This window comes from Corylus avellana, chromosome 5 (assembly GCF_965113065.1).
Source record: "Corylus avellana chromosome 5, dhCorAvel1.hap1.2, whole genome shotgun sequence".
NCBI lineage: Eukaryota > Viridiplantae > Streptophyta > Magnoliopsida > Fagales > Betulaceae > Corylus > Corylus avellana.
Window position 1 is genome coordinate 3,064,562 of NC_142494.1, and position 15,211 is coordinate 3,079,772.

Genomic DNA, 15,211 nt, shown 5'->3' on the forward strand with positions numbered 1-15,211 from the left:
CAAGCCGACAAAACATTGTACCGGGCCAATTCATTGACCTTTTTTTTTTTTTTTTAAAAAAAAAAAAAACTTTTGTATGGATTTTATTGGCGTGTCCGTAGGGTCCCCCCCACCACCACCTCACCCCATCCTTTAGTGAATTTTCTCTTACCCATAAAAAAATTACGGATGTTTAACTTGGAGGATCTTATTCTTCAATCATAGAGCTAGAGCTGTCTGTTCCCAAATCAGGGAGCTCCTCTGCAACACCCCAATCCTCAAGCTCTCGTTAAGTTGGACGGTGTTTGATACCTTGTAAAATCAAATCACAACCACCCGAACATCAAACTCAACGAGAGAATTCACAGAAAAGGATGAGAACAAGAATCAAAGCACATTGAAAGTTCTTGCACTTTGGGCATGGATATGCGTTTCATTAGAGAAAGAAGCTGATGCACAACAACATATAGCTGAAAGAAAACTTTTTACATTAAATGTTTTTGCATACAACCACACTAAAAATCTGTTTGGGTTTGCAATTTCAAAACGTAGAACAAAAAAGACAAATCTTTCTACGTTTTCTGCGATTTGATTTAAAATCGCACTCTAAACCACAAACCATTTATTGATCTACATAATCCAATTAGTCGTAACTGCAAACTAGTACAATGATATGGTGATCAAAGTCTGCATCATATACAAAGAAAATTGTTTACAACTCACAGATATGAGAGAGAGGGAGAGAGAGAGAGAGAGAGAGAGAGAGAAAACTTGTTAGTGACAAACTGAAACTAGTTGATCATCGTTAAGGGTCCTCTGGAATGCTCTCCAAAGCTGGCCTCCAACTATTCTCTTCTCCCTCATCACTTGTTCTAACTTCAGCAGAAATCCTCCTCCCTCTCAACTTCATTGCATTCACCAATTGCTCCACAGAAGCCTGCTTGAAGCTGTCCTTACAATCCAGTATTTGTTTCAACTCTTCAAGGGTCACCATCACCCGAATCCTGACAACCCCACTTCCAGAATCCCCACGATCATCACCACTTCCTCTACCACCACTTTCATCTTCTTGGAGTTTGAATCTCACCATCTTCTTCTTCTTCTTCCCCCTCCTCTTCTTCTTCCCATCATCCTCTGCTTCTGCAAATGACTCTGTTCCTGCTAATGACTCTGTTTCTACAAATGACTCTGTTTCTGCAAATGACTCTGTTTCTTCAGCTATCTCAGCCTGTACTATGGTGTTTGTGTTGCTCAAGCAAATTCCCATTTTGGATATGAAACAAGAAGATCAGAGAGAGAGAGAGAGAAGGAGAAGGATATTTGTAGAGAGAAAGCACATGAAGAAGCGGTTGTTGCGCCGGGGTATTAGTACAGAGAAAGTGATGGGATTCTCTTGCTTGAGATTAACACCACCCATAAAATAATCTTCTTGATACCCTTTTTGTCTTTGTCATTTTTGAATATTTTAGAACAGAGCCGTCTCTAAGCTTGTGACGAAAGTGTACGTTATAATTATTTTCGTGGTCCACCATGGACGTACTTTATGCACAAGGCAGCACCTGCTAACGATCGATCAATATCATTTATTATTGTCATTTTTTAATTATTATTTTTTTTTAAAAAAATTATTTATTTTAAAATCGATTTTACTGTTCAATTCGTTGTATTAGATTCCTTGTGACCAGTCTCCAGAGAGTATGCTTAGCTTTATGCATAATGACAAGCAATGATCATGCTAATTGCTAAGTTTAAGGGCCCCTAATTACTGCTCAAAAGCCGGGGGTGGTCACACCACTTTACCTTGATTAATTAATCTATAAGATTTTTTTTTTTTTTTTTTTGAAAGGAATCTCTAAGAAAATTTGATTCCACTTTATGTCGGTTTCAAACATTGTTAAGCCAGGCATCCGGGTTAATTAAGCAACTAATGCGATAATTAGGTTTACGACTAATCGATTTAGTAAAAAGTAAAGGAGAAAATAAAGATAAAACAATAAATTACGAATTTACGTAATTTGATAGAATGTTTAGGTTCATGAGAACATGTTGCTAATTTTTTATTAGAAATTAGTATTACTTTCTCTATCGTTCAAAATATGAGCCGTCATCTCTAACATTTTTCATATAAATTATTAATCTAGAGTGGTGGCAATGATAATCAACCCTATTAAAATAACCGATTGTTTCAAAAGTTAAAGCTTATAAAAAAGAGTAAATTTAAATATTTAGTCAATATTCTAACACTCTCCTCCTTACTCGACTGAATGTACTGATCAAATTCTTAGTCAATAAATGAATTAAGAACTTTTGTTTTGATATTATATCCCATGGATTTTTATTTTTTCATTCATTCTAATCTAACACCCACCACCAAACCTCTCCCCCCACCTCCGTGCCTCCCTCCAAAACCAACCAAGATGGTGGTTCCGGACCTTCCAGTGGCTTTGTTAAGAGAAGAAAAATTATTTAGCGTGAAGAGTTATATTACTTTTTTGGTGTTTTAAGCTTAGATGTATACTTTTTATTCGACTGCGACCTGATTAAAATTATTCTCTATTATCCAAAAATTGAAGTTAATAAAAAAAGTAATTAATATTCTAACAAACCTTAAATTTGGATTAGATGATAAGTGAACATAATTACCAATTAGTTGAAGGGTAGCGTGGGCCCCTTTAAATCTCAACATCTCTAACCACTACAAGATTGAATATGTTCCTTTACAAACTATCAACAGGCAGAAACGTCTAATCTCAATGATTGCTATAATGTGGGGGGTTTTTTTACTTTTTTTTTTTTTTTTTTTTTTTTTTTCTGGATATTGGAAAAAGATTTTAACGACTTTCAACGTTCAAAGTTATAAAGAAAAAGAAACCGTTAACATCAAATTTACCTAATTAAACTTTTTAAATACACCTTCAATTGAAGACAAGTAATCGGTGGTCCAAGTCGTTTAGGAGGAAGCTTACTAGCTAGCATTTGTGTTGATGATAAAGCAATTTTGGTCGTAATAGTCTAATATAAGTCAACCAAAAACAAGGGAGTTGTTGACGAACCGCGTCTTTTCCCACCGTTCCCCACCGTTAATTCCTAGCCTATACATAATCAACTTCACGGATTACTATTTATATATAGTTTTCATTTCAAGCTCCGTTTAATAAAGTTTTTTAATTGAGATATACAAAGAAGGCCAAGGCTCATAGTGGGATGTCGGTGGTGATTGAAGGTGGATTTGAGGAGATGGATAATCATAGTGTAAGTAAGAGAAGAGAGTATTCATCTTAAAAAAAAAAAAAAAAAAGGTATGTAAGGGGAATATGTACTTATGTTGTGATTTTTCTTACTTTTGTAGAGGTCTCATTTCCTTAGTTTGTAAGTGAGCTGGGTGAGATAAGTGTGGATGAACACGGGTGTATTTTTGTGATTTTATTTTCTTTTTGCTCTTAGATTGATTGGCCTTCCTTATCGAGTGGGTTTGAAATGACAGGTCATTTAAGGCTCGTGGCTGGCTTTTTTTATACGGAAAATCACCAACGACTATTTTTCTTTTATGCACATCTTTTTATTGGTAGGTCGTTAATTAAGAGGGTCTTTGAGGTTTCAGTGTGCGCTGCTTTGTGAGCTCAGGTCTTAGGCTGGGGCTAGGTCTGCCCCTAGGCAAATGAACAGTTGGTTGGGCCCTAATAGGCCTCTTCTACATTCTGAATACTTTATAAAATGCATGTGAGAATCACAATTATTTTAAACACACGTCAGTTCACATGCTCGGTTAAAAAATGCATATGAAATCACATTTATTCTCTTTTCACGTTGAGGAATGTGGTGATAAATGAGGTAGCTCCCTAACCAAATTTGTCTACTTAACTATGTTCCTAACTACCTACTAACATGGTATTTCCTTCTTTAAACACATGATATTTCACATGTTCTATTTAAAATGCATTCGAGAATCACATGTATTTTAAATATATGTCAGTTTAATAAGTTGAGTTAGAAGCTCCAACTTAATTTGGAGGAAAACATTTTTCTTTTCTATATTAGCCTTTTTAATATATGTTTTCATTTAAGTACTTACCATAATTGTATGTATGTATGCAGTCAAATTTCTAGGACCTTTTTCCTTGTAAATAAAACATGTAATACACAAATACATAATTAATTCATTTAATAAAGATGTAGTCCTATGAATTCTTCTACCAAATAGGCTTTTAAGACCGAACAACCAGCTCAGATATTTTGATGCCCTTTTCCTGTTTCTCCACTTTTACTTCTCTCATAATTTTTATTATTATTATTTTAACAACCAAATTATTTGAATAGATAAATGAGAATACTAAAATGAAAGAAATCAAATACTAAAAATACATATACGTGGGTATGTGTTGGACATCACATATAATGGTTGAGGGTGGTGGAGGTGGTGTGTTGGGTGCATGTGACATGTCCTTCAAAATTGGGGTCACCATTTAGGACTCTCTCTCTTAGCTTGTGATTTGCATATGTTTCCATGAGATCAGGGTGGTTGAAAAATTGACTAGGGGCATCTCTTCACATGCGTTAGGTCATTTTCCATAGAAAACAATTGGAGCCTCATTGCATGTGGACCGACCCCATTTTCACTATTTCTTCCTTTCTTTAGTACTTGTCATTAATGGGTGACAACCACCGAGCTAAGCCCCCTACCAAATTCTTTTGCTTTTTTGTGTTTGACTATGGGTGACACCTATGGATGTGTTTACATTACATCAAAAACCTTCACATCATCATGATGTATAATGGAGGGGGAGAAAGATAGACCAATTATGTTTTTTCATACTCACATAGTAGTTTGGAAATTTGCAATTCTAAGGGTATATTTGAATCGACATAAATGATTTATATTACGCTCGTTTTTTCTCATTGTCATATCAGTCCATTGAGATGAAAGTGAGATAGAGCATAGTATAGTTTCAAAATGTACGATTTAAAAAAACGTGTGACTTGAAAACATGAGTTTTAAAAATGCAATTAAACGTTTAATAAACCCGTAATTTAGTCTTAAAAATCACAGTTTAGCATTTAAAAGCATCCTCATTCTCAAACAGTACACTTTCTACAATTTTCAAGTTACTCCTAAGTTTAAACTAATAAAAAAAATAGTAGATTTAACTATTTAATTAATATTCAAACAAAATTAAATTATATATATTTTTTTAGTTTAAGTAAATAGACTCATTTAATTTGATTGATGTGAACTGGTTTTTTCGGAGTTAGCACAACACGGATAAAGTTGGGGATGCCAGCTGTAATATAGGTGCCTTTGTCGTCAAAGCTAAGGTGGTTGGCCATAAACGTGTGAGATATCTCATTGTCTACTGGCATGTGATTGTTTTTAAACCAATCCAAAGTTTTTTGGCCAAAAAAAAAATAAATTGTTAAATTGGTTCTTGTGGTTTGAGATTGTGACGAATAATTCTATTTGGGATTTTAAAAGTGTCAAATAACTCGCTGGATATGCCTCTAACAAATAATTATATATATATATTTAAGTTTCGGTAATTTTTTTACAGGGTTACTATGAAATTACAAATTTACCCTAAAATGTTATATATATATAAAAAAAAGGTTTTGGTTGCTTGGTTGGAGGTGAGGTGAGGTGGCGAACGATCCTCATAAATCATAATCAAGGCGTGATGGTGGTTCAATCACCCCAAATTTGACTATTGAGAGTAGTCAAATCATTTACATAGCTATCAAGATAGTTCGCCATGTTAAACCATCCCTATGGTCATGGAGCCCAAACTTTCTTTTTGAATATTTGAATGAGATAATTGAATTTGTAATTTCATGATTCCGTTAGAAAAATGATCAAAACTTTTATGAAAATGAGTTATTTGTTAACATATATATATATATATATATATATATATATATATAAAAGCAATAGAAAGTTTCAAGCTGCTTTGCGGAAAGAAAAATCAATGAATAATTATTTGAGAATTACTTTTGACCATAACTTTTGACATACTACTAAGATTAATCATAGGATAATCAACCATGGCAAACAAAAGCAAAGTGCCTACTATGTAAAGGGGTGACCTAAAAAGCTTTTTTGGCAAAAGAAACAAAAAAGCAAGAGAAAGTTTCAAGCTGCCTTACGAAAAGAAAAGGCAATGAATAGTAATTTGTCCATAACTTTTGACACATTCCTAAGATTAATCATGGGATAACCAATCCAGGCAAACAAAGTCTAGTGTATACGTTATGAAGTTGGATAATTGGCTAAAGCGCAAAGTTTTTCTCCAAATTAGAATGAAAGGATTATGTGATTTTTACATTTTTTTTAATACAAGTTGGAATTATATGTTCAGTTAATCCTATTACAAATATATGTGAAAATCATATGCTCTAATAATATATGTCAATTTAATATATTGGATTATATTTGTTTTCCAATTCAATTTGAAAGAAAACCTTGTTTCTTTGTAGCCAACTAGGGTGGCCTATAATGAGAGAGGCATCCCAACATGTTGTTGGTTGGGCTTAGTCTGCTTAGACATCAATCCTATTGCCTTAAATCATGCAACAAATCTAAGAGCAAACTCAAATAACATTATGTTACTCGAAAAGTTATCTCTTCTTTTGGTGGGGATGGCAGCAAAATATTGCCTAGATATTGTGTTGTAGTGCAAGATTGACAACTCAATTTGTGCAAACGATTATTAGTTGCATATTGTATTTTTAAAAAAGCATAAATACTAAAATGCCGCAATTTAGGCCATTGGATTGAGATCTCAAGTATTGCAGGAGATGCAATAGCTTTAATATCAACCGTTCATTTTAAATGAATGACAGGGTTGGGATGATTGAACTCCTATGGCTTGCACGTAATACCCCTTCTCTCTCTAAGCAATCATGATCCTAGGCCGATAACACTATTTTTTTCGGAGGTGGTTGGTGTTAGGTAAATACCTAGGCCTTGTTCGGTACCCAAAATGAGTACTCTATTAAGAAAAAAATAGTTACTATTGAGAATAGAAGATAGCAGAAATAATAATTATTCTTATTCCTTATTTTGGTGACAAGTTGAGAACATATACTATTTAGTTGGAATTGAATCAAAATTATTTAAAAAAATCATGAGGGACTTTGAGGGTGGTGCGAACACCTCCAAAGACTGTTATGGGTGGCCGACCACCCACATATTGAGCATTTAATTTTTTTTTTTTTTAAAATGAAAAATAATATGAGTTTTTTGTTGGTGTTGTTGTTGAAATAGTTGTTTATTCCTTTAAGAATATTTATTCATCTAATTTTCTTAGAGAAATATGTATTCTTATTATTTTTATGAGAATAAAAAGGGTTTATTGCACAAACCAGGTAGAGATTCTTTGATGACCAATTTGTCATAAAGATTTTAACCATTCACATTGATATTGGCTATCCATTCGTACGGGTTTACACTCTACTTAATGGGTTGGCATCAAATCTTATCTTTATTGAGGATAAAGATTTAAAGAAACTGAGAATATATATTTTTTAATCTTTCACTTTGTAACTCATTAGGGATCCAAGTTGAACAAAGAGACTTGGAACTACTTTGTTTTATTCTTCTTAAATCTTACGTTTTATTTTTTATTTTTTCTCTTTTTAAAAGGGTGATTTGGTGTTATAGATAAGACTTTGTTAAATATTTGGATAAGGAAAAAGAAAAAGAAAAAGAAAAATCGTATTTAATGCCCCACAAATATAAGATCCTCTCTTGGTTTCAAGTAGAATGAGAAGATTTATTTTCTTAGTACCATACCACCGGAATAACTTGGCTGTGAAAATCAGCATTTGGATTAACAATAATTTACAAAAAAAAAAAAAAAATTAAGAATTGATTTTCATTATCACGTGCATTTGTATTAACAATAATTTACAAAAAAAAAAAAATTAAGAATTGATTTTCACTATCACGTGTATTAGAGTATACTATGAAATTCGAAAATAATAGTCACAGTTTAAAACTATTATTGACTTACAGTTAAAGAATATATACGCAATTATATGACTCCAGTAATATATTAAATAACAAAGGATAAAGTTTTCTTTTTCTGCTATTTAGTGCTGTTACAATTTTGTTTTATTGCATCACATAATATACATGATATTACATCATTTAAAATTTTAAATGACTTAAAAATGTATACACATTAAATCTATAAATATAATTTAGGCAATGAAATGCATTTTTAACTTTGCATTAATTGATCAACTCCCTTTAAGATGTAACTTGTATTTCCTCACATCCAACGGCTGTCCTCTCCCATCGCAGCATCAGGCGGGGCAAAGCACAAAAGCCACTCATGTCACGCGTAGAGGAAACACAAGCTCAACCTTCCAAGCAACCGCTCACGTGCCTCCTCCAAGCCATCACGTGATTCACACGCGATCACCTCTGACATAAGAAGCCTCACGTGCTTCTCTCCACACGTGTGACCTGGGAAGTGAGATTAAGCAGGAGCTAGAACTAGACGAGCTTGCAACTCACCGCATTGCATCCACTCTCACCGTGACATTTGTTTTCGCATTCTAAGCTCTCAATGTTTTTCTCACATAGTTTTCTTCACCAATTCTTTTGTCACATTCTCTCTGGTGGTCACTAAGCATGGAGCAAAAGCAAAGGGTCTCTTGCAGTCTCACTCTTCAACTTGCTCTTTTTCTTCTTCTTCTCTGTAAGTTCTTTCATAGCTTATCTCTGAGTTTCTTTACTGTTTTGCTACTCCTACTCTGTGATTTCTGCCAAATTTTCTGCTGGGTCTTCATGAAATTGCTAGGGAAACTACTTGGTGTTGCTGGGTTATTTGCTGCAGTGTGGATTTTTGCGATGGACTTTTGATGTTGTTTTCAGAACTTATGCATTGTCTCCCTTATAGCTAGTATGGTTAAAGATAGGGTTTTTTTTTTTTTTTTTTTGGGTGTGATTTCTGTCAAATTCTCAGTTGGGTCATCTTGACATTGCTATGCCTAAGAAGGAAATACTGGGTGTCTATGGGCACTTTATATATGCATTGTGTATAAGGCACTGTAGATTGTGTGTATTTGTGTTTCTTGCCCAAGTCAGATATGGTATGGCTGTTCAATTTTAAGAGAACCAAGATGCCATGCTCTCATTTTTGGTCAATTTGGTAAAAAGATTTTATGCTATACTCTCATTTTTGGTCAATTTGGTAAAAAGATTTTGTTTTTCATCTTTCTAGAAGTTAAAAAATAATGTGGGAGAATATGGTTAGGGTAAGTGTAAGTGTCATTCCATCGAACAAAAGAAAGTTGTTACTTTTATTTTCCAGACTCTTATTCATACGAAACACAGCCTTAAGCACTATATGAACATTGCATAAGTCTGGCTAAACCAAGTACCTCTAATGAGGTAGTGGAGTTATTGGAACTGCCTATTTGAATGTTTGAAGAAAATTCATAACCACTAGCTTGATTGTGTTAGTTCTAAATATTAGGCTAAAAGATTATTTTATATCCAGAAGTATATCATCAATGTGGATGATGCTTACAGGTAGTCATTTCTCCTACATTAGGAGATTTTGGAGTACTGAGCTGAAAACATTTTCTGCATTAATGCGGCACCAATGAGTTGCCTACCATTTCTTCATTTACAGATATATCTTTTAATATCTGTAAAAGATATGACATATAACCTCAATGATGCTGGCAGCAGCACTCATTCTCTAAACCTCTTGCCATTGAAGTAATAAGTGAGCTAAACGAAAAAAAATGTAGGTTTATGGTGTTGGGTAGCGGAGCAGATGCAAGGGAAATCAGGAAACCAAATTTATTGTCATTTTGATACGTTTACTTATCAAACACAAAAAGCATTTTGATATATATAGATTCTTTCTTGCACCTATAGTTGAAGTCCAATAACCTATTGGAAGGTAGAACCACATAACATTCTATACAAATTGACCATGAGCATCTGTGAACTTACATGCTAAGTTTCAAATTTGGGCTGCTTATGGTGGCTTTATATGGACCCAAACAATTATGTTTTCGTTTGTATAATAACAAACCAAGAGACTGCACGGAAAAATTTGTAAAACATGAAAAAGCAGCTAAATGAGATGTGCTATACATTCATAATATTTAAAAAGAAATGTCTCATCATGTAAATAATTAAAATATAATTATGAATTCTACGCTTAAATTAAATGTGCACTCACAGAAAAAACCTTATTCCACTATGTCCTACCATACAAGGTTTCTTGTCAGTATGCGGGTTACTCACTGAGCTGTACATATACCTCTATGCAGGTCTGTGTCAGACCCATTCTGCCCCCTTTATTGATATGAAAGAGTCTCTTCTTATGGAAACAAAGGTCAATGCATTGGCTCCTGATATCTCTCCAAGTGCAGACTCTCAGCCCTTTCTTCCTCTGTTAGCTCCTTCACCATTGACACCATTTACAAATACCACTGTGCCGAAATTATCAGGTTTGGTTTATCTTCCCTTTATGGCTACTGCTAAACCTTATAATTATTTTTTTGCTCTGGTTTCGTGGACATGTCCCCTAACTATTGTGTGAGATGAAGAAGCTTTGACTTCCCCATGCGCTTAAATTGGACTTTAGTTAATCTTGCCTATCTTGCCTTCCAAATTCTCTAAGGTGCATTGAACATCCTATGCAATTTAAGTAGCTCCATTATGTTGATTATGTATCTTTATATTACAGATCCTTAATTCTATTGTAGAAAATGGTAGCAATCCTGATTATTAATGTGAAAAATTGAATGGATGATGTATATGTGAAACTGAAGCAATGCTGTGATCCATCGAGTCTTTTTGACAACCTAGTGGAAACACAAATATACAACTACAAAAGGCCGAACTGATGTCTGAACTTCAAAGTTCATGGTCCCATTTATAACTAACTGTACCTTCTTATTCTATGTGAAGTTGTACTGGTTGATTTTTTTTCATTGGATGCTTTTGAAGTTCTTCATCATAATGAAAATCGTTTCATAGCGCTTCCATCAAAATGCTTAACTGGATGCTGCTGATTATCTTCCAGGACTCTGTACATTAAACTTTTCAGCTTCTGAAAGTGTGATGAGCATAACAGCAACTGACTGCTGGGCTTCCTTTGCACCATATTTAGCCAATGTAGCATGTTGTCCTCAATTTGATGCAACAATAGTGATTATTATTGGGCAGTCCAGCAAGTACTCCAGGAGCCTTGCTATAAACAAGACTCATGCTAGCCACTGCCTCTCAGATGTTGAGAAGATCCTAGAGAGTCAAGGGGCAAATGAGAATCTCCAGAAGATCTGTTCGCTTCACTCAGAGAACCTCACAGAATTCTCTTGCCCTGTTACGGATGTCGATGAATTTGAGCGCATTGTGGACTCTTCAAGAATTATGGTTGCTTGTGGAAGGATTGATCCAGTTAATGAGTGTTGTGACCAAGTTTGCCAAAATGCTATACTAGATGCTGCTAGAAAAATTGCCCTAAATGGTATGTTAAATAAGGATGGGTTCCCTGTCTCACCTGAGCACTCAACAAGGATTGATGATTGCAAGAATATTGTCCTCCGGTGGCTGGCCAGTAAACTTGATCCGTCTTCAGCAAATAGTGTTCTTAGAGGACTTACAAATTGCAATGTAAATAAAGGTCAGCATGAAAATAATAATTAAAAAGCAAAAAGAAAGAACATGTATGTCTTGAAAATTTGGCAAGACTCTGACAAAGACCTCCCATAGATATGCTTTTTCACCATGATCTCTAAAAATCAATTAGGAATACTAAATTCTACCTCTGACTTGCTGATCTTCAATTTTGTTTTATTACTTGGTTCAGTCTGTCCACTTGTTTTTCCCAACATGACCAACGTTGTGAAAGAATGTGGAAATGTGAATAACCAGACAGCTTGCTGCAAAGCCATGGAGAGTTATGTGTCTCAATTGCAACAGCAGAGCTTCCTCACCAACTTGCAAGCCTTGAATTGTGCTGCATCACTTGGCATGAGGTTACAGAAAGCTAATGTCTCCTACGATGTTTATAATGTCTGTCATATAAACCTCAAGGATTTCTCTCTTCAAGGTTAGTTGTATTCTATACCACTTAAATGAGCAAATGTATTCCTATTTCAGCCTGGTAGAAAGAAATGATTCTGATAAGTGTGTTTTTTTTGTGATTCATTGTTCGTGCTGGTGGAATTTACTAATGGGATATGCCAGTGGGATCACAAGGTACTGCTTTTAGTTTGAAAATGCTGTTTTCTAGCTATTTAAACATCATAATATTGGAGGTTTCAGCTTGATGTTCCGTGTAATTATCTTGCTTGCATCTCAAGATTTGTAGGAGGGGCCTTTATTTGACTCCTTTGTGTAGATTTGCTTTTAGTGTCTCCTGATTTTCTAGGATGTGTCTTTTACTCACTTTGATTACCTTATAAGATTGGTTTTCTGATAGTCTACATAAGAAATAGTCTCTTTGAAAATCATGGGTGCGAAAACTTTCCTGGCCTTGCTACCTTCAGCTTCTGCTACATTGGAAACTTATGTTAATAAATATGACCATGTAATTGAAATGTCCCCCCTGCCACCCTGCAAAAGAAGAAAAAAAAAGGAGTTGTTTAAATCATGCTTAAACTTGAAATGCAGTTAGGTACTATTAGTTGTTATCCTAATTTTTATTTATAAAAAAAAATGATTTGCTTACTAGTCCTTATTATACCATGGAAGACACTGAAAAATGTAGGTGTTGATGGTAATCTGTTTGTTACGTTTAAAATGCTTCTGGAAATTCCTTTCTTTATTCTTTAGTGAGAATTCTGTAAAGTTAACCTTGTTTCATCCGTCTTTCTCTAGAGTCTGGCTGCCTTTTACCAAGCCTGCCTTCGGATGCAACATATGATAAAACTTCAGGGATCGGCTTCGTTTGTGATCTTAATGATAACATTGCAGCTCCTTGGCCCTCTAAATCTTACTTACCTGCTTCTACCTGCAATAAAAGTATGGCTTAAATGTTTAATCTTCCTTTGTCAATGGACTCTATTTTTGCCTACAATGTGCTGCGTCCACTTTTTACTTCACCCCTCCCTTTTTCTCCCTCACTTTTTTATTGATTTCTCCTGGACTTTGTGGAATTGCAGCTGCCAACCTTCCAGCACTCCCCACAGCAATATCTGCACAAAGTGGTATGGGAACTAGACCTATAATGCTGCATAAAAAAAAAAAAAAAAAAATCTGTTTTTTAATTTGTGCAGCAAGATACATCTTTTATAATTTCTCCATTAAGTAATAATAGGTTCACTCAGACATTTCACTCATACATTGCAGGTCGATACACCGACAAGTACTTGATGTTTCCCCTGCTTGTGACCTCATTACTGCTTCTCAACATGCTTCTTTGATATTCATATTCGCTGTTACTTGCTTCTTTTGGCCACAAACAGAATCTTCTCTTTGTTCAAAGCTGCTTCATAAATCTTGACCACTTGTATACGTATGGATAGAATGAAAAGGAAGAAGAGGGGGTATTCTAATTGCTATCACTTGTAATTAGTTTTTATAATGAAATATAAATGAAGAAGATAAAATTCTATTCCTACCTATAAACTACCCAGTGTAAGTTAAAAGAGTGCACATGCTTTATTTCCTTCTTTCTCTCCCTTTATTATTTTCTTTATAATTAAGAGGCAAAATATCTTAGAAGAGCTCGAATATATTATTATTGGTACTTCCTTACCTAGAGAGTGATTATTTAATATCTTGAAGAAGTGTTTATGATATTAATTAAATCACAAATCTCATTTTCTCATACTTTTTTAGTATGGTAAGTGGTTTTATAAGGAAAAATTATTGATCCAGGATATGTCAGTTGTAGATCCGTCTCTCGTTTTCAAAGGCAATGCACCTGGTATTTCCCTTTTCTTTTTTTTTTTTTTTTCTTCGTGTTTGGTTTGCTTTCTCTTTTTCTGTGGGTAACTGACAAAACAGGTACCTGACATGACTCGTTTACAACTCGTTTATCCTATACATGTTTTTTTATAATAAAGTTCATTTATGCGTCATAAAGAATAGTTACATGCATAGGATAAATGGGTACCTGTTTATTTGGCAAGTACCTGTTACTAACGTCCTGATTATGGCGTTTGTTGCTTTAATATTTATGATGATTCCAAAGACGATTCCAAAGACTAGGCTCAAGTCTCCCTCTACTGTGGACGCTTTCACTTGTAAGAAAAAAGTTTCATGCTTTCCTCTCTTTGATTTCTTTTTGGGAAAAGGCTACGTACATCCTTCAAATTACACCCAATTAATAAGTTTCCTCCAAACTTTTATTTGTAACAATGTCTCCTTCAAATTACTAAAAATTGTCAATGTTTTTCCAATGATAAAATTACTCTTAGTAAATTAAAAACAAAAAATACTAAACTTTCTGGAAAAAACTTAAAACTAAAAAAAAAAAAAAAAAAAGGGTCGCCAAATGTTTTTATAAGAAATATAATTACACAATTGCCCACATTCAATCCACCAACGGAATACAAAGCCACCTCTCCTAATTACTATTTCACACCTGAGGATTGTAGCTGTTTTGGTTTACGTTAACAAAATAAAGTGTTTGTTATATTTGAGCTATCATATCGAACTGAATAGTCAATTTGAAACTTTTATTTAGCCAATTTCACCTAGTAATTAAACAATGTGCATTCATGATTTTTAGTAAATTTTTAATTCAAAAACAGTAAACAAATTAACTCATCACGAGGAAATTTAAGCATGTCTCTGGTATCAGTCATTTGCCAACTTAGATTATGAGATAATAAAGTTTTATCTCAAAATGGTTAAAAAAGAATTTTCTTTAATTTAGTCTATTAAAATTGATACGTGTTCAAAATACATGTGATTTTATTTTATTTTTTATTGGCAAGTTTTCACATTTCTCATATTCTTTATGTTTGTCTCTTTTGTTGGGTTATTGTCAAATAGTTGTAAAGACACAATTGGGTTCGGGCCTAATAGCATTATCACATTGACACTTTCTCATTCTCAGTTTCTCCACTGAATACAAGTAATGCTAGATGATTGTGCCATTATCCCCTCTTCTACTTGTCGTTTACTTAAAAAGTTTAAAGATTAAGAATTTTAGACTTACAAACAAATTTTTTAAAACCTAATCCAAATTTGTTTATAAGCATTTTTCTTAACTAAAATATGAGAAACGCACATGGCCATGTCAAATCTTTTGGAAAA

General features: G+C 34.0%; 2 protein-coding genes across 2 annotated transcripts; one reads left to right on the plus strand and one right to left on the minus strand.

Moving 5' to 3' along the window:
* Positions 1–171: 171 nt before the first annotated feature.
* LOC132182853 (uncharacterized) lies at positions 172–1,394 on the minus strand. The gene has a single exon (XM_059596207.2). The coding sequence runs from the start codon at positions 1,244–1,246 to the stop codon at positions 785–787; it is 462 nt and encodes a 153-aa protein (XP_059452190.2). The 5' UTR covers positions 1,247–1,394; the 3' UTR covers positions 172–784.
* Positions 1,395–8,481: 7,087 nt separating this feature from the next.
* Positions 8,482–13,659, plus strand: LOC132181345 (putative GPI-anchored protein At1g61900). Its single transcript, XM_059594526.2, has 8 exons — positions 8,482–8,675; positions 10,267–10,446; positions 11,025–11,624; positions 11,811–12,053; positions 12,191–12,202; positions 12,824–12,967; positions 13,108–13,152; positions 13,295–13,659. The coding sequence occupies exons 1-8, from the start codon at positions 8,609–8,611 to the stop codon at positions 13,366–13,368; spliced, it is 1,365 nt and encodes a 454-aa protein (XP_059450509.1). The 5' UTR covers positions 8,482–8,608; the 3' UTR covers positions 13,369–13,659.
* Positions 13,660–15,211: the final 1,552 nt, after the last annotated feature.